The 23,793-nt window shown below is 27.1% G+C and overlaps 5 protein-coding genes across 11 annotated transcripts; 2 read left to right on the top strand and 3 right to left on the bottom strand.

Moving 5' to 3' along the window:
- Window positions 1–1,531: 1,531 nt before the first annotated feature.
- Window positions 1,532–4,931, bottom strand: LOC124429181. Its single transcript, XM_046974106.1, has 5 exons — window positions 4,721–4,931; window positions 4,551–4,643; window positions 4,131–4,292; window positions 3,811–4,048; window positions 1,532–3,715 (listed from the first exon to the last, which is right to left on the bottom strand). Exons 1-5 carry the CDS (start codon window positions 4,785–4,787, stop codon window positions 1,654–1,656), a joined length of 2,622 nt encoding a protein of 873 aa, XP_046830062.1. The 5' UTR covers window positions 4,788–4,931; the 3' UTR covers window positions 1,532–1,653.
- Window positions 4,932–5,428: 497 nt separating this feature from the next.
- Window positions 5,429–8,224, top strand: LOC124429192 (TBC1 domain family member 19). The gene is made up of 11 exons (XM_046974130.1): window positions 5,429–5,602; window positions 5,680–5,802; window positions 5,944–6,151; window positions 6,257–6,344; window positions 6,415–6,475; window positions 6,574–6,804; window positions 6,874–6,948; window positions 7,014–7,248; window positions 7,410–7,611; window positions 7,688–7,874; window positions 7,964–8,224. The coding sequence occupies exons 1-11, from the start codon at window positions 5,498–5,500 to the stop codon at window positions 8,030–8,032; spliced, it is 1,584 nt and encodes a 527-aa protein (XP_046830086.1). The 5' UTR covers window positions 5,429–5,497; the 3' UTR covers window positions 8,033–8,224.
- Window positions 8,225–8,772: 548 nt separating this feature from the next.
- LOC124429191 (coronin-7) lies at window positions 8,773–19,792 on the top strand. Of its 7 annotated transcripts, XM_046974126.1 has the most exons (19): window positions 8,775–9,009; window positions 9,490–9,723; window positions 9,796–9,944; window positions 10,035–10,221; window positions 10,307–10,604; window positions 10,677–10,932; window positions 11,011–11,163; window positions 12,362–12,736; window positions 13,093–13,447; window positions 13,529–13,717; window positions 13,824–13,937; window positions 14,018–14,188; window positions 14,271–14,709; window positions 14,784–14,922; window positions 15,003–15,209; window positions 15,310–15,445; window positions 15,516–15,652; window positions 15,970–16,059; window positions 16,461–17,196. In XM_046974126.1, the coding sequence occupies exons 2-19, from the start codon at window positions 9,564–9,566 to the stop codon at window positions 16,467–16,469; spliced, it is 3,564 nt and encodes a 1,187-aa protein (XP_046830082.1). In that variant the 5' UTR covers window positions 8,775–9,009; window positions 9,490–9,563; the 3' UTR covers window positions 16,470–17,196. The 7 variants fall into 7 exon arrangements, with proteins under 7 accessions (XP_046830084.1, XP_046830083.1, XP_046830081.1 ...); XM_046974125.1 differs by lacking the exon at window positions 16,461–17,196 and adding an exon at window positions 19,659–19,792 and having other exon boundaries at window positions 8,774–9,009; window positions 13,093–13,717; XM_046974123.1 differs by having other exon boundaries at window positions 9,510–9,723; window positions 13,093–13,717.
- Window positions 17,595–20,995, bottom strand: LOC124429195 (putative odorant receptor 85d). Its single transcript, XM_046974134.1, has 4 exons — window positions 20,612–20,995; window positions 20,374–20,510; window positions 19,838–19,970; window positions 17,595–19,724 (listed from the first exon to the last, which is right to left on the bottom strand). Exons 1-4 carry the CDS (start codon window positions 20,687–20,689, stop codon window positions 19,674–19,676), a joined length of 399 nt encoding a protein of 132 aa, XP_046830090.1. The 5' UTR covers window positions 20,690–20,995; the 3' UTR covers window positions 17,595–19,673.
- A 287-nt stretch (window positions 20,996–21,282) lies between these two features.
- LOC124429194 lies at window positions 21,283–23,154 on the bottom strand. The gene is made up of 3 exons (XM_046974132.1): window positions 22,027–23,154; window positions 21,647–21,766; window positions 21,283–21,454 (listed from the first exon to the last, which is right to left on the bottom strand). The coding sequence occupies exons 1-3, from the start codon at window positions 22,312–22,314 to the stop codon at window positions 21,323–21,325; spliced, it is 540 nt and encodes a 179-aa protein (XP_046830088.1). The 5' UTR covers window positions 22,315–23,154; the 3' UTR covers window positions 21,283–21,322.
- Between the last annotated feature and the right edge of the window lie 639 nt (window positions 23,155–23,793).

The following is a 23,793-nucleotide window of genomic DNA, read 5'->3' as shown; positions in this document are numbered from 1 at the left end:
TATTATTATTATTATCATTATATTATTAATATTATTGAGATATATATATATACTTATATATATATAAAAGTATATATATATAAGTATAAATATATATATATACACACACACACATACACACACATACACACACATATATATATAAATATATATATATATATATGATATTATATTAATCTTATTAATAGCAAGATGTGTGTATGAAAAATTACAATTTTGATGGAAATAATATATGAATTATTCGAAAGTCAGTTATGTTGTATGTAGGTATGTGTACATGAGAATGATGTTAAAAATAAAGTACATTGAACAAAATATAATTCTCTATAATTATTATAAAGTTATTATATGGTAGAAGCTTATGTATTAAATAATTATACTGTTTAAATAATTTCTATGATTCATTTATTCCAATATATTTCTGATCGAATGAAAATTTCTTTTAGAACTTTATACGTATCCGATTCGATGCAATATTTTCTTTTCACTTTGTTGCATGTCTTTACTTTAATATATCCTGACAAATTTAATTGTTCTGTTATATATATTATATACAACAATTACGTCTCACGATCTTTTGTTTCTTTTTTTTTTTTATACATTACTTTTCAATAACAAGTCATGTATCATATATATATATATATATATAAAAAGTAAGTATTATTTCATTAATTAATCATATTTATATTATGTTATATTATATCATATTAATATATATATATATATATATATATATATATATATATATATATATATATAATATATATTATATAATATATATAAAAGTGGCAGTAGCATTTTTTGACAATATACTTCTGCTAAATAATAAAAGCATTATATAATATAATTAAGAAAGTCAAAGAGATTTTAACTGATAGGAATATTAACATTTCGAACAATTATATATACAATCTTATTAATTCCTTTCAGTAATTATCATTCGAATGATTTTTGTAGAAATGAATATACAATAATGTTAATTATTATATTACTATTATTTATTATGATTTATTATTATTATTATTATTATTATTATTATTATTAGTAATAGTAATATTAATGTTATTATAAGAATGACTTCTTATATCGTTAAATATAATACAAATATATACTTCAAATTTTATCTTAAAAGAAAAAAATACTACAGTCGTTAAATATACAATAATCCTGTGTGCATTGAAAATGAAACTTTGTTAATATTTGGATAATCGTCATTTTCTTTTTTTTCTTTTTTTTTCTTTTTTTTTTTCAAGAAACTATCATTTTTGTGCAGTACTATATAAATATACAATTTCATTTCAATGTAAATGTTTAATTTGAACAATTAATTCTTCGTAATTATTATTATTCTCTAACATTTCTATAAAATCAAGATATCTATTTTTTGAAATAAATATATGTGCAATAATGTCATCCAATAAATGTTGTATGTATAATATATAGATATTATATATACCATTTTTTTTATGTTTTTTATTTTTTATTATTACTATAAACCTATATTTTCATATTGACAAATATTAACAATAAAGAAGTTGAAAATTTTATTAAGTATGCTCCTATTTATAAGCACAAATTAATTCGCTCGATAATGATAAACAACACTTCACATTTAAATTTAGGTCGCTTTCATTACGTTTTTCTATTATTGCGTTAATCCTCGATAATGGTAATATCATCTTCTGTAGAATTATTTAAATTCTCAGTAGAATTTGTTTCATTAACAATTAATGAATTTATAACGGTCTCTATCGCCTTTTTTACGTCTAAATTTTGTGTTTTAGGCAATATATTGCATGTTATTTTTGTATGTGCTTTTTCAACTTCTGTATTTATATCTCTATTATTAATTGAAATTTTTTCTACCCTGAGATTATTCGGAACAGGTTTCGGAAGTGAAAGTATCAATTCTGTTTCTGGTACATTATTCACAGTTTTTGTTTTACGATCTTTCTGGTCATTTAATTTAGTAGATTTGCTTAAATTAATGGATGGAATTTCATTAATTAATATTTCTGGACTACTTGAATCCATCTCCATACCTGTAAGACTTTCTAAAACATCGTTCGATGAGTCATCTATTTCCATTCCATGATCTTCAATATGTTGTAAGTAAAATATAAATTGTTCTTGATATTTTCCAAAATGTTTATTTGGTGTAATTATTGGCTGTAAATCACTGTTATTAGTTGAAGGATTATTATTGGCTTTCATTAAAATTGAATGACCAATTGTTTTTTCATAATCCTTTGATTCAAAATTAAACACTTGTATTGACTTATCCGTATAAAGAATAGAAGAATTTCCGACACCTTGACTAACCATCCTTTTCTTTTTGGAAAATGTTTCAAAAACATTAGTTGAAAGAACAAGTTCAGATGGTTTCATAATTGTTACAACATCCTCATTGTCAGATTCTGCAGTAGAATCAGATACACAAGTCATATCAAGTGGTATTTTATTAACATCTTCCAATGATAATGCTCTAGAAATAGACTTTTCTACAATTTTATTTTCCGTATTGTGAGATCTTTCCCAACTGCTGTAGTCTCGTACTATCCTGTCATTAATATACGCTAGTTGCGTTACAGTGTTACAAATTTCATCATAAAGAGACTGAATTTTAGATTGTGCTTCTTGTATAATATTCGTACTTGTTTTCTCACTTCGTGTATCTTCAAGTATTTGATGAAATTTAATTTTAAGATTATCTAAGATATAATTAAATGGTTCTTTATATGGAAGAAATACAATTTGACTAAAATTCTTTTCACTTTTTTTTATATTTGTATATAACTCGCGCAAAGGCTGTTCTATTACCTCATTTATGTTTGTTCTATTATTACTACAACTATTATCCGTACTCACAAGTGCTACAGGTACAGCTATCGTTGATTGTGAGTCAGCGTTAACTGTAGTATTCTTATTAAGAGGCATATTTTGAGAATTCATCGATTGAATGGTTGATGGTTCATCAGAATCACTATCCAAATTTATAACATTTGGTGCCATCATCATTTGTACTACTTTTTTTGGTTTTGGTAGTAAAACTCGAGATCTATTTAACATTATGTGATGTTTTTGATTTGGTATAGTTACCATTTGTGTTGCAGGATAATACGTAGTTTGAAACGAATTTTTTCCTTGAACTCGTGAAGCTATTATAGTATGCATTGGCTTAAATGCAGCTGTGGATTGTAATAATTTTACGGTGGGGACTGCGTTGATGGTAGAATTATATACAGTTGTCTTTAGATTGGGTGAATCAATCTTCTCTTTAGTGGTTTGATCAGATCGCGGAGATAATGAATTTTCCTGTGTTTTTATTGGAACAGTCGTAACTAATGTACCTGAATTTACAGTAGCGTTATCATTTTTGATATGTTCATCAGAACATAATGATGTGCTTACTTCAGGAGACTTTGAACTATTTTCAGTGGACGAAGACAAACATTGTTTTATAGGTACCAATCTTGGAATAGTTCCATTAGATATAGTTATCCTTCTATGCTTGTATTTTCTTTTTAATGATCTACGCTTTGCTGTTATTGGTTCATTACTAAGATTAGGATCATACGTTTCATCCTCGTCTTCAGAATTAGATCCATTCCTTCTACGTTTACGCTTTCTTCTACGTGGACAACATTCAGACTCATCTAAATTCATTTTTTCTTCTATATCTTCTGGTGACATTCCTCTATCATTTTGTAATATTCTATAAAAATATAACCAATAAATGTAATAAAACAATCAATATATAAAAATAATATTAATTGTTTTAATAGGTATTATAATAGAAAATTATAATACCTTGTAACCGTTTGTACATGCTGTAACAAAGCCCAACATGTTGCCCTAGCAGTATATAAATCCACTGGATTACAGACAAAACATTTCCATTTTTCATCGGCCTCAATCTTTTTTCTTACTAAAGAATCAAAATTTCTTTTAATACATTTATAACAAAAAGTATTACTGCAATAGGAACAACAATATAAATTGCCGCCATTTGCACACCATCTACAAAACATGTCAGTAGCATCATCTCCTAAAACAATATGTTTATAACCATTTAAACTTGCTAATTAATAGATATAACATATAACATATGCACTCATATTAAAGAATACCTTGTTCAAAAGTACCATCCCCATAAAATTCTCTACATTTAGCACACAACAATGTATGCAATACAGGATGTTCTAACATATTATGAGCTTGTGCTGGTGCAGAACCAATATGAACATCACATGCCGTACAATGAATTTTACGAAATCTTACTATAGAAATATCTATAGAAAAGGAATAATAATTTATTGATTTTGGAATATCTTATATTATAATAACAATAATAATAATAATAATAATAATAATAATAATAATAATAATAATAATAATAATAATAATAATATTAATAAAGTTGAAATATTTATAAATGTAAAATAACACAAACTCCATAATATCACAATAATAATTCTATCCATTAAAATTAATAGAATAAATGATGAATATAATAAAATTAATAGAGACTAGAAATTGAAAAATCATACCATTTCCGAACATAAGTTCATAAAAATTATTTTCTTCTTGAGAAATCTGTGGTGGGGCAATGGTTACAGAGGGAATTAAATCCTTCGGTGTAACTAGAAAACGTAAGCTAGGTTAGTCTTCGAAATTCATATCATAGGTGACACACGTTTTAATTTTTCGATAATCCTACCGTTCTCCTTACTGTCAACCTCTTTTACTTCGTCTACTTGTACTTCGAGCATTGCTGAGATGTCCATATCGATAAAATGTTATATGATATTATCTTGACTGGACCTTTCAAAACACATTCTGTAGCAACGCCATTTTCTTATGTGGACATACCGGCCCAGGGCCCGTCCAGAACAAGCGGACCACAAGTTAATTATGCCATTATACTTTTTATTATTTTTAAATCGATTAAAAATCATTAAAATGTTTGTTCCTTTCAATGAAATTTTCCGTTCGATTAATATATTTTTTATCCTTAAAAAAATATTCTTATTCTTTCTGCTTATCGAACCGAGTTAGATTTTAAAAATTTTCCCGCTCGATATTACTACCAATGGTAGAGAAATCGTTTCCTTCATTATATATCGTTACTCGAATTATTACCAAATCGATCTCGATAATAACGATTTATGTCGTGTGATCTTCAATCGATATAATAATTTCGAGTATTGATTGTACAAATTAACATTAAAATTGCACCCTGTAAAATGTTTAAACAATTATATTAAATAATGATTTTATTGATAAAATTTTTATGATATTTCTAATATTTACGATATTTGTAATATTTTTATTTAAAGGATTACTTTTAAAAAGTTTCATATTTTTTTTTTTAGGTAAGTTAAAATATAGAAATCATTTCGTTGCGATGGCGGGAAGGTTTGTTTACAAATGGCGTTTCATTAATAGCATCATGGCAATCTGATAATGTAAAATACGTATACATGTAAAGGAGATAATGATGGAGAAGTCAAAGGAAAATTTCTTAGAAAAATCTGCTGAAAAATTAACGAAAAATGTACAGAATATGGCCAATTATCGAAGTCTTTATAATGAAATTCAAGTAAGTATTACGTACATGTACTACATGCATCAATAGAATTCATTATTTTGTTAACCTTTTTTCTACATTATTTTTAGAGACTCGTTGCTTCGACTGTTGTAAAAAAAAACGATTTTGAAAATACTCTGATCGATGCTCTCAAAGTAAATGGATTAGAAACACAACTTAGAAATACTGTGTTTCATTGGGCACGATCGCAGGTGTGTATATATATATATATATATATATATATATATATATATATATTTATTTATTTATTTATTTATTTTATAGCATTGCTATTTTGCTTGTAGTGTTCAATCTTTAATTGCAATGATTTTTATACGATTTTATTGACATAGGATTCATTAAGATCAAAGCCAATACATCTCACTGAAAATGCTGATTTGATTTACTTGAAAAAAGTTCAAATTCAATGGGAACGTCGTATTCAAAAATCTTTAAATTCCATGTGCAGTGAATTGAATGTTCCATTAGCTCGTATAAGACCCAATGCAGATAGAGAAGAACTTGGTGAAAAATGGAACGAACTTAGTACTTACGATATCGGTAAAGAAAAAAAAAAAAGAAAGAAAAAAGAAATAGAAATAAAAAATTTCATTTTTATTACTAATCAATATCATTTTTAAAATAATAATCGAATTTTTTGTATAGATTTGTCTCAATATAGGCCATTATATGCTCCAAAAGATTTTTTAGAAGTATTGTTTTCTATACGAGATCCAGCCTTTAAGAAACATCCGTATGTATATATATATAAAAATTAAATAAATAATTAATTTATTAAGATACATTTTGATATTTTTTTTTAGCGAGGAATTAAATTGGGATTTTAGTCATATACAAATTCGTGTAAGAACACTCGCAGAACTGGTATGTTCTTTTTTTTTTTTTTTTTAATTAACATTGTAAATAATTAATGTGCGCGTGCATTGTTATTAACATAAATTATATTTTATAAATATCGACAGAGATGTTTGTACGTTGAATTAGCTCAAGGCATGCCTTTGCTCGGTGTTAATCCTGATATGCCTGCTGCAGGAAATTTTTTAAATTTAGAAGCTGAAAGAACTCATCTCGGGGAAAAAGTATTAAGTACAAATTATGCGCCAATCGCTCAAGAATTTTTAAAAAGAGGAGCACCACGTGCTTTAAGAGGACGTCTCTGGTCTCTCGTTTTAGGATCAACCATTAAAGACAACGTACGTGCGTCTCCTAAAATTTTAATATTTATATTTAAAAAAAAAAAAATAATTTCAGATATATTTTAGGACATCGAATATTACGACGAATTGAAAACTATGGTCTTACAATATGACATCGTTGTTGATAAATTAATTATAAAGGTAATGCTAAATAATTAATAAAAAATTAATTATATAAATTATTTTTTATATTTTGTATATTTTAGGATGTACAATTAACAGCAAGTAACGATGATCAATATTTCGTTTTTGAAGATGTTCTTTATAAAACAATGCTGTGTTTTTCAAGGGACTCGGAAGTATTAACTCCGGTTACTACCGACAGAAGTGCAGGTGGTCAAGTGATACATGCGGTTTTACAAGGGAAACCTGCAACCCTAGAAAATACTTTAGTATTCCCTCCAAGTGGTGTTATACCATTTCATGGATTTACGATGTATGGTAGGGATTATGGATTATTGATTCAATTATTAAATTAATATTTGCTATTTTCTAATAAGTTTCATAATAATGAAAATAATATTTTGATATTTTCTATGTAAAAAAATTTAATTAAATTTTTATATTCTTTTTTTTTTTGTTTTGTTCTGTTTTGTTTAAAGCCACTCCTTTCTGTTATTTGTACGATGATCCATGCATCATGTATTATACTTTTCGAGCATTTTATCTACGTTATTGGTTTCGTCTTCACACAGTTTCGAGTCATGAGCAAGGTATAGTTGCATTATGTTTATTATTTGAAAGATTATTACAATGTCATGAACCACTGTTATGGGCCCATTTTAAGAACATACATCTACAACCGTAAGTTTTCTATATTTTTTAATTCATTTTTATTCAATTATATTATTCATTTATACATGATTTTATTTCTTTACAGAATTAAAATAGTATTCAAGTGGTTGATGAGAGGTTTCAGTGGTCATTTACCACCCGAGCAATTATTATGCTTATGGGATTTAGTATTAGGATATGATTCTTTAGAGATAATAGCTCTTCTTGCAGTGACGATTTTAAGTTTTAGAAAAGAAAATTTGATGCAGGTCAATAATCAGCACAACGTAGAAGTAAGAAATCAATATGAATATATTTTTTATAGAGGAAAAAAAAAAATAAATCAATGTTATCGTTCATAAATTTTATTTTTGTTTTTCAGGCAATTTTAGCGGATTTATCATCATTAAAAGTAATACCGTTGTTGCAATTAGTCTTATTGAAAGAATAATTAGATTGTTCTTATTGAAATCGAAGAAAAAATAATATTATAAAATTTATATAAAATTTTAATGACTTTCGAAACGCCTGTAGATCTACAACCCGTTCTACATGTAAACGAAAAAGCAAATTTTCAAGAACGTTAATAATTTGTTGGTTACGTGATTAGTATTTATAATCAATTATTATTGATATAATTATATTTGTGTGTATATATATATATATATATATATATATATATATATATATATATATATATATATGTATATATACATATATATATATACTCTGTTTTGAATCACCTACATGACAACAAGAACATATGTAAACTCATTGAGAGGGGAGGACATGCCTGTTTCCGGCCAATGGAACACGATCGAAACTATAAGCTACGCTTACACACGTACTCGCAAGCAGATTCACAATGACGTCATCGTTAGAATCGTATAATAAAGCAGTTTTAAGCAATTAACAATTATCCTCGTTTGCTATATACAATTTTGCGAGAAATTAATTTATAATTGTCGTTTAGACCTATTTGCCATATATAAGAATTTATTTGCAATTTAATTTTCCGTTTGTTTTATTTTTAATTAAAAAAAAAAAAAAAAAAAGAAAGAAAAAGATAAAAAAAAAAGAAAAAAAAAGGAAAAAAATATTTTAAAATGTAAATTTAATATTTTAGAATTTTAAATGTAAAAAATTGCTCTTCGAAAAAACATTTGAAATGTACAATTTGCATATATCGATGTTCGATTCTCGAATGTATAACTTGGATGACGTCGATTCTCGGATGCGCGAACTCTCTCTAAAAACCTTTGTACTAGTGGAGCATACCCTGTAGTGTTCGTGCGATGCACGAAACCAGAGACGCCTACTTGCTATCGTCAATTGTGTTTATATAGTCCGTTCACTAACTATTGCATTCTCTCTCACATCAGTTTTAGTGGAAATTTATCGCTGGTCTAGTGTAATAATCGATAAATTGTAAGTAATATTTAACTCTCTTAATGTAAATGTAATCGTTCTTAAATGATATTTAAAGCTACGTGCGTTCTCGTAGTTCTTACCGTGTAGAATTGTAGCTATTAAGGGTGGGGTGGTTTTCACCCCCAAATTATTAGTCATGCTCAACTTTGCGCCACCGTCGATCGTCCTTGGTGTTAGCGTTGGTTCCGAATAATTCGACCACTATTCATACCTCTTTTTTTTTTTTTATTATTATTATTCTTTTAAACAAGATAACGAAAGTGGCAATAAGTCTTGTTAATCGTAGCACGTCGATCACCGCCCATTGAGGCAAAACGACGGAACATCTGGATCGTGTGTCTTATCGAATATCATAAATATACTTCCGTTTTTTGCATTGATAATAATGATTTGTGAATTCATAGATATAATAGAGAATAAAATAGAGAGTATTAAAGTATTTTTGTTTTTTTTTCAATAAGATAATTCTCTCTTCAGGCTTGCATTGTTCCCATTAGATTACATGATTTAAGAGGAATACAATTTGAAAAGAATTTAAGGACAACATCAAGATGGCTTGGCGTTTCAAAGCATCAAAATATAAAAATGCCGCACCTATTGTACCTAAACCGGAAGCATGTATTCGAGATATCTCTGTAGGATCATATCAGACTTATGGGAACAATATTACAGCATCGGCTGCATTTATGGCATTTAATGTGGATCACAATGGTACTTTCTCAGAAAGTAATAAGTTATACATTATATGCACTTTTGTTGTACAATGTTATCTGCTTTTTGTAGGATCTAGTTTGGCTGTATTACCACTTGAAGATTGTGGTAGGAAAAGTAAAACTATGCCATTGTTACATGCTCATGCTGATACTGTAACTGATATGGAATTTTCACCTTTTCATGATGGCCTACTTGCTACTAGTTCACAAGATTGTTTGGTAAATTCAGTGAAATTGATTGATGTTATGTGCTTTATTTTTTTTTTTTACCTTTGTGCATTCCAATAACATTATTTTGTTATTTATTAGGTAAAGTTGTGGCATATTCCAGAAACTGGATTAGAAGAATCTCTTTGTAATCCTGAATGTACATTTTCTCATCGTCAAAGAAGAGTAGAAGCAGTATGTTGGCATCCGGCTGCTGAACATCTTCTAACAACTGCCTCATATACAACTTTAACTCTTTGGGATGTACTTTCTCAACAAGAATTATTCTGTAATGGAAACATCTAATTATTCAAATTATAATATTATTTTATAATACTTTCTCTAAGATTTAGAATATTTCTATTATTTTGTAGCTAACAGTGATCATACTGAAGTAATACAATCATTAAGCTGGAAACAAGATGGCACTATTTTGGCAACATCTTGTAAAGATAAACAAGTGCGAATTATTGATCCCCGTGCATCAACTTGTATTGTTAATTTCTGCTCAAGTCATATGAGTATCAAGGATTCTAGGATTGTATGGTTAAATAACTCTGATAGAATATTAACTACAGGATTTGATGCAGCACGTCTTAGACAAGTATACATAAGAGATTTGAGGCATCTTAATGAACCAGTAAAGACATTGGAATTAGATTGCAGTACTGGGTATGAATAAATTGTAATTATAATAAATCAAAGCATAGAACAGTTACTGAAGTGTACTATTTCATTTTTTAGGATTTTGATGCCTCTTTTTGATCCTGATACAAATATGCTATTTCTTGCGGGTAAAGGAGATACTACTATCATGTACATGGAAGTGACAGACAAAGATCCTTACTTGGTTGAGGGAATTCGTCATAGTGGAGAGCAAACTAAAGGTGTGTGTCTGGTTCCAAAAAGAGCACTCAATGTCATGCAAGCCGAAGTCAACAGATTATTACAACTCACATCTAATATGGTTATTCCTATCATGTATCAAGTACCTAGAAAGGTAAATTTTATGTTTATGTAATGAAATTAAAACTTATTATATCATATATTTTTCTAATTTATTATATTTATCTTTTAGACATATAGAGACTTTCACGCTGATATTTATCCTGATACAAATGGTTGTATCGCACAAAATAATGCAGCAGCATGGATCAAAGGCCATAATGCACCTGTTCCAAAGATATCATTAGATCCTGCCAAAAGAAGCAAAGGTGAAGATCCCATAACTGTAAGTAAAAATTTTTCAGATAAATTTATGTGTCATTTAATATATTATTATAAAAAAAACAAAAACAAAAAAAACTGTAGAATATACATTTTAAGATTAAATATCATCTCATTTTGTATAAAGCGTTCATTTTTTCGGAGTACGCATGTTTTTCAATATGCTTCTGTATGCCTGTATTTACATATAGCTAAATCTTTAAACAAACAAGAGAAATGTGTTGATGACTTTATTATATTTTATGGAAACACATGCTTTTAGAAATATATTATTATTATAAATATTGCTGAATGTTTTCACCATGTTTATAAAAAAGAAAAGGAACATTTATTTTTTTTAATTATGAGAAAATATATTTTGCGTTTGCTATATAACAAAATTATTTTGCTGTGTGACTTGTATTTCTTGTATAATTTATTTATTTTTTATATTGCAACATTCGTGTAAATATAGCAAGATAATTTATAAATTATATTAAGTGTACAATGTATATAATTAACAATTATTTTAATATTTTAATTACTTTTTAATATGTACAGTGCTATATTTACATTATTAACAAGTTTTTAAATATAGTTTAGGTATTTCAAGGATTAATGGACATATATGCATATATATATATATATATATATATATATATATATATATATATATACACATATATAAATCAATTGTATGTTCCCAGAATATGCATACGTTATTTTTCTTTTCTTTCATTTCTCTTTTTATATTTTTTGTATATTTTTCATATTTCAGATATCCAATGTATATTTTATAGTTTATACATTAGCACTATTGAAAGTGTTATTCCTGGCACGTGTTATTGTAATGGCAATTGATGTTCTATAGCTTAATCTATCAGCGTAAGTAATATTAAGTTCGCGTAAAATAAGTTATGTATTTTTATTTTTTAGTTTTAATTATTTTCTATATACATATTTAAATACATACATAGAGTAGTTTGATAATATAAAAACTAGATTAGTTTGTATTTTTTGTTTTGTTTCTGCTATGAAGTAAAATAGACAGAATGGTTTTGTGTGTATATATGAGAGAAGCTTGTAGATATTATATATATATAAACATATATATTTATATAGTATATAACTCTTTATGTAAACGCAAATTAGAAACTATGCAATTGGACAATCAAATTTGGTTTGACTAGTTTGCGTCATTAAGGAATTTACCGTACCTTTAGGTACACAAAGGAAATTTAGCAACACTGAAAGAAAATCAAAACGAAATTAAAGTGGAACCGATCAAGTCTCCAAAATCAATAACGATTGCAACACCAAAAGGATTTTGCAAAGCTCAAGGTATCAATCATGAAAAGGAGAAGAACATAGAGAATGATATCGAGAAGACAGAAGAAAATAAAAAGATTGAGATAGAAGATGAGAAGATAAAAATGCAGAACGGTGGACAAACGATACCACCGAAGCCTCTACCCAGAGCATCAAGAACCAACAGCGTTTCTGAGGATGAACCTAAACCTGTAGCACGACCTCGCACATCACCGAGTCCAGGATCCGTCGTTACATCTGTAAATCCAAATTCGATCAGCGGATACAAGGTTGTAAATTAGTTGTATGAAACAAAAGAAAAGAACAAAAAAAAAAAAAAAAAGAAAACAGGCGTTACTTTTGTATGTGTGATTTCAGTGTGTGTTTTCAATTACATACTTTGCCATTTCTTTTCACATTTCATCATTTTTTTTAACACATGTCATATATCTTAATTATTAATGTCATATCATATTTTATATATAATCGTTCATCATGATTTCAACTGTAGATATATATTAATATTAAAAAAAAATTTTGTTTCTTTTTAATATTAATTTATAATGGAGTAGAAAATTTGTTTAATTTTATTTGTACAACAGATGATTATAATATATATATATATATTTTTTTTTCTTTTCTTTAGCCGCGGCTTGGACCAAAACCATTTCAGGCAAAATCTGGTAGTCAGGAATTCTCTTTCGATAAGGTCTTCTCTGTGCCTGTTGCACCGAACAATGATACAAATGGTTATCCAAATGATATCAGTATACCATTGGATAATACTACCGATCCAGAAAAATCACCAACGTTTTCTAACGAACGTATGAAGGAAGCAGAAAATGGAAAAAGTGATTCTAGCTCATTGGAAGAGGATGCAAATTCAAGTGACTCCGGATATAAACCAAAAACACCGAGCACCGCAGAGAGACGAAAAGTTTTTGAAACTAAAGTTAAGGATGAATCGCCTGAAAGTGAAGACATAGGAGGTTTCGAACGTGGTAATGTTAATAGAAACTCAATCGCAGAAAGGCGACGTTTGTATGAAAGTAGATCTGTATCTGTAACTGATGGAAATTTAGCCGAGAAAGCAATGGGATCGCCGACCATGTTACGAAGACGAGATTCTTTCAAAACTAAGAGCGAGGTAATTAAAGAGGATGATGTTAAGAAAGTCGTTCCAATGTTGCGCCAACAAAGTATGGATCCACGTTTGGAAAAGGTTGAACCAATTACAACACCAACTCCTAAAAGAACATCGACAGTATTTGGTATAAAATAATATATGAAACGATTTCGTTAAATATATTAAAATATTTGAACTTTATATCAAATAATAAAATTTCAAGTATCTAGAACTAATCTTTTTATTTATAGGTCGAGTATCAAAATTCAGACATCTTAAAGGCACACCTGGTCATAAATCTACTCATATTGAAAACGTAAGAAATATTAGTCGACAGATATCAGGAGAATGCGATGGTTTTCACGGTATGTATATGTGTGTGTTAAAAACTTTCTTGTCTGATATAATTGTTAAATAAACTTAAAATATGTGAAATAAATTTTAGCCAATTCTGATCGCGTTGCTGTTCCTTTGAGTGGACCTGGAGGGAAAATAGCAGTATTAGAATTAAAGAAAACTGGTAGATTGCCTGACGGTGTTATGCCAGCATTGGTTCATGGAGCTACAGTAATGGATTTCCAATGGGATCCTTTTAACAATCAGCAATTGGCAGTCGGTAAAGTGAAGATAAAAAATTTCATCCAATATTTAATAATAATAAAAAAAAAAAATACAAACAATAATTATTTATTATTCAGCATGCGATGATGGCATGATCAGACTATGGGAAATACCAGAATCTGGATTGGCAGAGCCAACAAATGAACCGAGTCACGTGATAGAAGCTCATGCTGATAAGATTTATTTAATAAAATATCATCCTTTAGCATCTGACGTGCTCGCATCAGCATCGTACGATATGACAGTAAAACTTTGGGATTTATCACCTTTAACATCAGAAGAATCAGCCATTCCAAAAATAACATTGTTAGGTCATACAGATCAAATATTTAGTTTAGCATGGTCACCATGTGGACAATATCTTGCTAGTGCATGCAAAGATGGAAAATTGCGAATTTACAAGCCAAGATCCAGTGACGTGCCTATAAAAGAAGGAAAAGGACCAGTAGGTACTCGTGGTGCAAGAGTTATATGGGCATTGGAAGGCAGATACCTTGTTGTAATGGGTTTTGATAAGTATGTCGATCATTATACTCTTTCATTTTGATATCCATAATATACAATATTACTATTATTTTGTTTTTCTCCAGGGTCTCTGAAAGGCAAATAATGATATTTAAAACTGATAATCTTAACCAACCTTTGAATACAGTTGGATTGGACGTTTCTCCTGCGATTTTGATGCCATATTACGATGAAGATAGTTCCACTTTATTTTTAACTGGTCGCGTAAGTTTATCTCTATTTTCCTTTTATTCATATTTTAGATCAAAGATTAGATCATTGTTATATTGGAAATATATTCTCAGGGCGATTCTACTATATATGCTTTCGAAGTTACGGAAGAAGCTCCTTATTGTTGTCCTTTGAGCCATCATCGATGCAGCAGTTTGCATCAAGGATTATCATTCCTTCCTAAGAATAGATGCGATGTCGCAAGTGTAGAATTTGCATCCGCTTTAAGGCTGACAAATAATACCATCGAACCATTAAGTTTCACAGTACCACGTATAAAAGTACTTTGAATATTTTTGATATTTAACAAAAAAAAAAATATATATATATATATATATAAATCATCATATAATTAATAATTATTTTTCTTATAATATTTAGAGTGAATTATTCCAAGATGATCTTTTTCCACCAACAAAAATTACATGGAAAGCAGCATTAACTGCCGCTGAATGGTTCAATGGAATAAATAAACAGGCCTCTAGAATAAGTCTTAAACCACCTGGTATGGATAACTGTAAGTATAATTATTTACTTACAAATAATACATAATTGTATAATATACAATAAATATCTTGTATTTATAGTGACAGAAAATCAAGGACAACCAGCAGTTACTACTATACCATCTGCAACAAAACAATCAACAGGCCCATTTTCAATCTCTTCACAACCATTCAGTAGGCTTGGCTGGAATACAGATGTAAGAGCAAAGCAAGAGGAAGTAAGTTAAAATTCTATTTAAATTGTATTTAATCTGCATGTATATTTTTGAAAATCACACATTGCCGAATGATTTATAATGATGATAGTAGAATCACGTGTAGTTATGTGTGTTTGTCATGAAGAATTACAGGCATGTTATAAAATATATATTTTCATTTTAAAAGATTAAAATATATATATATATATATATATATATATATATATATATATATATATATATATCAATAAGAATACGCGTACTCTCGTGACATACTGAGCAAATATTTTTTTAGTTACTTTTTGTCTCAGTGTATTGCATAATGTGTGTTGTGGTAGATCCAAAAAACAATGAGCAACAATGTGGGGGATGTAATACAGTGCTCTTTGGAACAAGACCACATGGAGGGTGTGGAAGAGCACGAATGGGTAGGTTCATCATTTGTTGCTATGCATGCTATTAATTATTTTAAATTATTTTACTTGATTTGCTTTGATATTTCAATACTTAGCATATTACAAAATTTATGAGAAGGAGAATTTATAAGAAATATTATATTACATGGGGAAAAAAAAGCAATATTAGTTTATTTGTATATTTTGCTTGCTATTCTCTCCCCCCCCTCTCTCTCTCTCTCTCTCTCTCAAGAAATTTGCTATTTTATTTATATTTTTTATATTAGAAATTATTATTATAGAAATTAGTTGTGCTGTATTTCTGCTTTCCTTTACTTCCAATTTATTCTTTGCTAATTAATTAAATTGTCTCATTTCATTTTCATCTTACATGATATTAGTATAATGGCACAAAATTATTTTTTATATTACAGGATGAGTAAGAAATAATGACGTACTGGTAGAGTATTTTAACTAAATGGTAAGATAGGATCTAGATATAGATATTTGAGCCATAAGTTATTAATTATGTTGAGAATGGAAAGGATGTGTCCTAATGTTACTACATGTTGGACAGAAGACGTTTTACATTTTGAGAAGTACTTCCAAAGATTTACCTTCTAAGAAAAGACAAAATAATGTGTCCAATTTTTTAAGTTAACACTATTACGTATTTTTTAACCATTTTATATACAAACAATTTTATAAACATATAAAACGTAAAATTCCATGAAATAGTGTAAATATTCAGGCTTTGTATTTGAAGTTGAAGAAAGAAAAAGGAAAACAAAAAAAAAACAAAGGAAACGACTGAAATTTATAAATGTCACAGAACTATAAAACTTTTGTAAATCTCGAAGGATTTTTCACAAGTTATAATTTTCTTTTTTATTTCTATGTTTATTTTTTATTTTTTATTTTTTATTTTTTATATAGGAGATGCGTGATGATACTTCTAGTCTTAAATAATTGTTTTTTTGTTTTTTTTTTATTTCATTTTATTTTATTTATATGTATCTCATGCTGCATATGATTATTATTGATATTGTAAAAAAAAAAAGAAAAAAAAAAAGAAAACAGTATCATACACAAACAATAACTTGATTATTATGAAATAAGTGAAAAAATTTTGTCAAGAAGTAAAGATGATTTTGAATTAAAAAAAAAAAAGAAAAAAAAAACAAAGAAAGAAAGAAAGAAAAAAAAGTTAATGTGAAAATTTTATTATTCGCTGACGCGATAGATTTTAAAAATCATTATTATTAAATAAGATATTTAAAAAAAGAAAAAAGAAAATGAGTTAATACACACATACACACATACGCACATACACATATATTATCCTAAATGCAGAATGAAAGATATCGATTAATAATTCTGTTGTATTTATATATAAGATTATTATAATTACGATGATTTAACTTATATACCGATGAAACGAACGCGCAAAATAACACGTGCCATTGATAAAGCCAAGAGAAAGATAAACTTTCATTGACTAGTGATAATAAAAAAATAAAAAAAAATAAAAAAAAGAAAAAAAGAAGAAAGAAAGAAAGAAATAAATAATAATAATTATTATTATTATTAAACCCTGCAAAACAAATATTAATTAATATTTTAGCCAATACACACAATGATATTGGTATTAACAATGATTTTTCTAGAAAAATGCAATATAACATTTTTAATTAGAGAAAATTAAAATGAGAAATTTATAATTATCACAGAGAATGTTAAAAAAAAAAAAAGAAAAAAAAAGGAAAAAAAGAGGAGAAAAAGAAAAAGAAAGAAAGAAAGAAAGAAAGAAAGAAAGAAAGTAAGTTTTCGTCATGGAGTTGTCGTAAATTTTTGCACGTTTTTGCAACTTCGTAAGCGTACGCACACATACGAAATACGTTTTAAGAAAAAAATAAATAGTTAAGGAAGATATACGTATCAAGTATTAAATGATAATATTTAGTAACTTAATCATAAACAATAACAACAATGAACAACAATAAAAAGGAACATGAAAGATAGAGAAAAAGAGAAAAAACAATGGAATGATTTGATATCAGCTAATTACAGTTTTTTTTTTCTTGTACATCTCTAAAACGTGGTAAAATCGTAATTTTTATACACTTTGTATCTCGTAGCAATTGATTTATTTTTCAATGTATCAGAAAATCGAAAATATCTCGCGCGACATTTTCTTAGATATCATAATATATCAATAGATACAATGTATTTGAATAGACTCTTTTGATATACAAGAATTTTTCATATTGATGTGAGTCGTGAGTTGTTTGCTCTACATATATGTAAACGATATTATGGTGCTATAGTAACATTTGATAAATTCTAATTTATTATAGCCCTGAGTGAATTGCAATATTATCACAGCTATTGTCGAATACATACATACATACATACATACATGCATACATACATACATACATACATAAATACATACATACGTACGTACGTATGTATACTTTCGTATCGTCGAACTAATGAGTGCTTATAATTAAAAAAATAAATAAATAATAATAATAATAATAATAATAATAATAATAGAACATTAATAATTATATCTCAGAAATTACTTAGGGCACAGTATTTTATTCTAATTTTTTCCAAAAAGAAAAGAAAAAAAGACAAAAAAAAAATATTAAAGTCCAACGAGGTGCCAAAAGAAAATATTTCGTAATTAAAATTAAAAAATAACGGTCTAGTAATTATGTTTAAATTGACGATGCATTTACATATAAACACACATGCACACACATATTTACGCGCTATTTAAATTTACTATCCAATGTTTAGTAAAAGTGATGGTATATATATTTTTCTCTATCAATACGAGATTCATACTTTTTGTCCTATTTATATTTTTAGAGACTTAAGGAATTTTACACTCGACGATATCAAATTAAGAAAATAATTTTTTCAAATGAAAAGAAACTATACTTGTGTCGTCCATATTATAAGTAATTGAATCTTTTCTATTCTTCGCACGGAACCATCCATATTAAAAATCTCTGTAATGCTGAAAAATCGACTCGATTTAGTCAGAATGAATGAATTTTACTTTATTATTTTTCTATGCCATTATACTCTTTTCCTCATAATACCATATTATATCATATATTAATATAACTTAGATCTCTGTATCTCGATTGCTGCACAGCTTGTGTAAGAATTATATTTTCTCGTCAATGAAAACAACATTTCATTGTTTGTGTAGTATAAGCCTACTCTCACGGAAAATGAAGACTCGCATAAGCGTTTTTTGAATTCATATATAAAAAGCATTAAAAATAACAAAAAAAAAATATAATAATAATAATAATAATAATAATAATAATAATAATAATAATAATAATAAAACACAGAAACTTTATCGGTCGACCTTGTGCTATGTCCAATAGTTATTTAAGTAATTCTATCATGTAGTAACATACCTTTATATCGATCTTATACCTTATATGTATATCATCTATAAAACCTTTTTACCAAATATGTAAATTGCATTTTCGAATCCAACCATTTTTACGTCATGTCACGTCACAGTTTTTATATATATATATATACATATACATATATATATATATATATATAAAATTTATGTAATAAATTTTAAACTTCAGGAATCCTAATCACGCTTATTGCATCGACGAAAGGACCATAAAGTATGACGTGGATGTCTGCACGACCTTAACAAATAAAATAATGAATATATGTAGATGGTAATAAAATCATATCATATGGTTCATTTCTTTCATTTTCATTTGTAATTAATTAATTAACTAATTTAATATATTTTTACCATTGAGAAACTTTCTAAACAGAATATGAATATTTTCCCTGCTGTTAGATGAGAAGGTTTGAGGCTCCTTCGAATAACTAACAATAACATTTTACGTACTGCCATTGGTGCATCGTACCATAATCCACTATATCTATAAAAATTTATAAGTTTATTATTTTGTTCAAATAATTTGTATATTTAAATAATTAAAATAATATAGATAATATTAAATAATAACATATATATATATTTTTTTTTTTATTAGTATCAAAGATTAACAAATTTTATATGATAAAATAATTTTGTTTATAATTATATTAGTTAATTATTATTTATTTATTTATTTATTTATTTATTTATTATCGACAGTAATATTACCATCAAACATTTAAAAGTTTCCTCATTCTTTAAATAGATGGCATTTGCAAACTACATTATCGACAGAAATTAAAAAATCGCTTACCGTCAGAGATATGATAGTAAATAAATAATTATTATAATACACATATTATTAATAACATAATATATACAAAATAATATAATTTTTAACTTACGCTTTAAAACTAATGTCACTACTATGATCTATTAATCTTTGTCCGACAAAACTAATGCAATACATATGAAAAAGTTGGGCTCCTGTAAATGCAATAAACTTGAATACTTCTACTGATTTTCCCAACAATGCTGCCACCTATGATTTAAATACAAAAGAAAAAGGTGATCATATTTATTTTTTATAATTATTATTATTTTTTATTTACATTTATTTTTATTTCAATAATAAATACTAACACGCAAAAGAGAGACACTCAAGCAAATTATATTCATTCCTGTTATTAATAATGATGGCAATGAAAAATATGATTCCATTAGATCAGCGAATCTTAAAAATTACAAGAGCAAAATTATAATTATTTGTTTACACATATTTTGTTTATTTGAGAATATTTTTTTTTCTTTTATACTAACTCCACAGCTCTTTTGTGAGCATTAATAAAACATATGACATTGCGAGTACATTCTTTAGATTGATGATTCGAAGAAATTTTTTCAGTATTGTTTTCCTTCAACAAATGTTCTAAACGATATCTGAAAAGTACGATAAAATCTTTCTCTCACTTTTTATGTCATATTACTCGCTCTTTTTATTGTAAATTAATTTACGAGATTAGAACATTTTTCTCTTACCCAACAGACGAGAACAAACCGCAAACGTGCGAAGTAAAAATCAGAAAAATAGCATCGTTTGCGAGAAAACATGTTATACCAATCATAATAACCGAAGTCATATGGAAATAAATCGGATAAAAGTATTCTTGTGGATCAACAAAATATTCATTCATAAATACGTGTCTCAATGGACGAGATTCATTTATTGGAGAAATTAAATCAAAGATTTTTGGTAAAAATGATGTCAAAAAACTTAGAATAACTGTTGTGTAAATGTATACTAAACGAGAGAGAAAAAATTGAATATGTTTTATTATATATTCAATAATGTGATTAAGAAATCTTACTTATGTATCCTATTATATAAAATCTTCCTTCTTTAGCATACTTTTCCAATATAGTAATCTCTTCTTTGGATTTCCATATTTTCCATTCGTCTTCAATCTTATTTAAAAGTTTTCTTATCTGTAAATATAATTTATTAATAATATTAAAATAAAATAATTTTTCACAGAAAAAAAACTTGTGGTGACAAAATGACGAAGTTGATTTGAATTTCTGAAATTACATTTGAGCACATTTAAAAAATTTTCTTTCATATCAATCGATAAAAAATATTATTATTACTATTATATAATGATAGAACGATCAATTGACCTTATCACCAGCGAAATAACACGTGTGACACTTGATAGAAATAGTTGTCATAAGTGCTATTCCTGCGACAGCATCAGCCATGAATTCTAAAGCTCCTTTAGAAGTATATAACAGTAAAAACTGCAAGAATAATAATAATCAACGAAATCAGTTGATCTATCGAACAAAATAAATTCATATTATATTATATTGATTTGTAATATTATTATTACATATGTATGTGTGTGTGTGTGTGTATATATATATGCACTTACGATAAAAGATATTTATCATATTACAAGCTGACTTAAATTGACGTAAAAATTTATTTAAAATAAAATTAATAGTTTTATATATATATATATATATAAAACTATATATATATATTATATTATACTTACCTCAGTAGTAATAATAGAAGTAGTCAGAAAAGTAACAAAACACAATGAAAGTAAACGTACATTAGGATTTTGATTAGGCCACTGACCCACCATTAATAACAAAAGTTTACTAAGCCTATAGTAAGGATGATCGAAAAAATCCATAGGATTGTTAAAGAGGCGTGATACATTCTGAACGAAAGGAGAATGAGAAAAGTAACTGGTAAGAACCAGACGTATCTTAATAAAATATTTAAACCCTCCTTTTTCTATCTTCTTAAAGAAACGTATATGAAGTTGATAAGTCATAAGTAAGACAGATATTTGCAAATTTAATGATTCTTCTCTTTTCTTTCTTACGTCTCATCATTTTCTTCAACATGATGTGACATTTCTTTCTAAGTAGTTTTTAATAAGCACGTTGTTAGAAACACGTAATTATAGTCGTATATAGAGAATAGTCAATAATAAATTATAGGCAAGTTTCTTATATGTCTTTTTCTTTTTTCTTTTTTTCATTCTCTGGATGGATGGATTATGCTATTATTCCAGCATAGAATGAACTGTCAAATCGATCATTCTAACAATCTCTAATTAATGTATCTCATACAGGCGTATGAGATCGTTAGACAGCTTGTTCTAAAAATTTCAGTGTTGTCTAAAAGCGTTACTTAGCATTCAGTTATAGAAAAACAACCGTTAAGAAACGTGCTGTATAATTGGTGATAAATAATTATTCAAAACTATTTTATTAGCTGCTCATCGTCATACTAGAAATAAAATTTTGTTGTGAACTCTATTGGTGAAAGTATTTCCTAAAAAATCTCTAATATGAATATTAATACAAATGACAGTTCGTTTAATATCTTTCTCTTTTGTCTATTTTATATCTTTAACGCTATAATGTGACGTTGACAAAGTGATTTATATTAATTTATGATTTTTTATATTGATTAATGCATTTGAAGATATGCAATACTTCAGACACTGTCGATAATGTTATTACTACGAGCGCCATCTCTGAGTAAGCAATTTTTTTACTCCCGTAAAGTATGCAACCATCTCCTATAGACATGTATGACAGTGTTACATACTCTAAAGAGTAAAAGAAGTTTCTTACAGAAGGTGTTATAGTCAATAATATTACCGAAGGATATTGCATATCTTCAGGCGTGATAATTTATATTGATTATTATAAATAATTATATAAAATTGATAAATAAATTTAATGAATAAAGTAATTGAAAATGATCAACAGTGAATCTTGAATGGTGTCTAAAAGTTGGTGAAACAATGACATGAGGTACCAACGTACATATATCGTTTATTTACACAAGGTAGTTCGCTCTTTTTCAATATTATCTTTCATCTTCCTCCTTTTCTCTTCATTTTCTTATACAATGACAATGCCATGTGAAAATGCGTGTGTTTGCGTGCATGAAAATTCCTGCGTGAGTAAATAATGTCAGCGCGCATGGGTTTTTTTTTTTTCTCTAAAATCAAGTTATATCTCGCACTAAAATGTATATGTAATATGTATTTTATGTATGTATGTAGATATGTGTGGTCAGTTTAGCGTTTGATAAAAAATTTTCTTTTTTCTTTTTTTGTTTCCTATTTTTAGTGAAGAAAGGCTAGATGAATGGATGATTATTTATATACATACACACGCACATATATATATATATATATATATATATATATATATGTATGTATGTATATATTTCTTGTTTGGTTGTTTATCAACATGCATCATTATCTTCTTTGAACTTCGATCTTCGCATTTTT

Source organism: Vespa crabro, chromosome 14 (assembly GCF_910589235.1).
Source record: "Vespa crabro chromosome 14, iyVesCrab1.2, whole genome shotgun sequence".
Lineage (NCBI taxonomy): Eukaryota > Metazoa > Arthropoda > Insecta > Hymenoptera > Vespidae > Vespa > Vespa crabro.
Note: the sequence above shows the minus strand (reverse complement) of the source record. Positions and strands in the feature narration are given on the sequence as shown.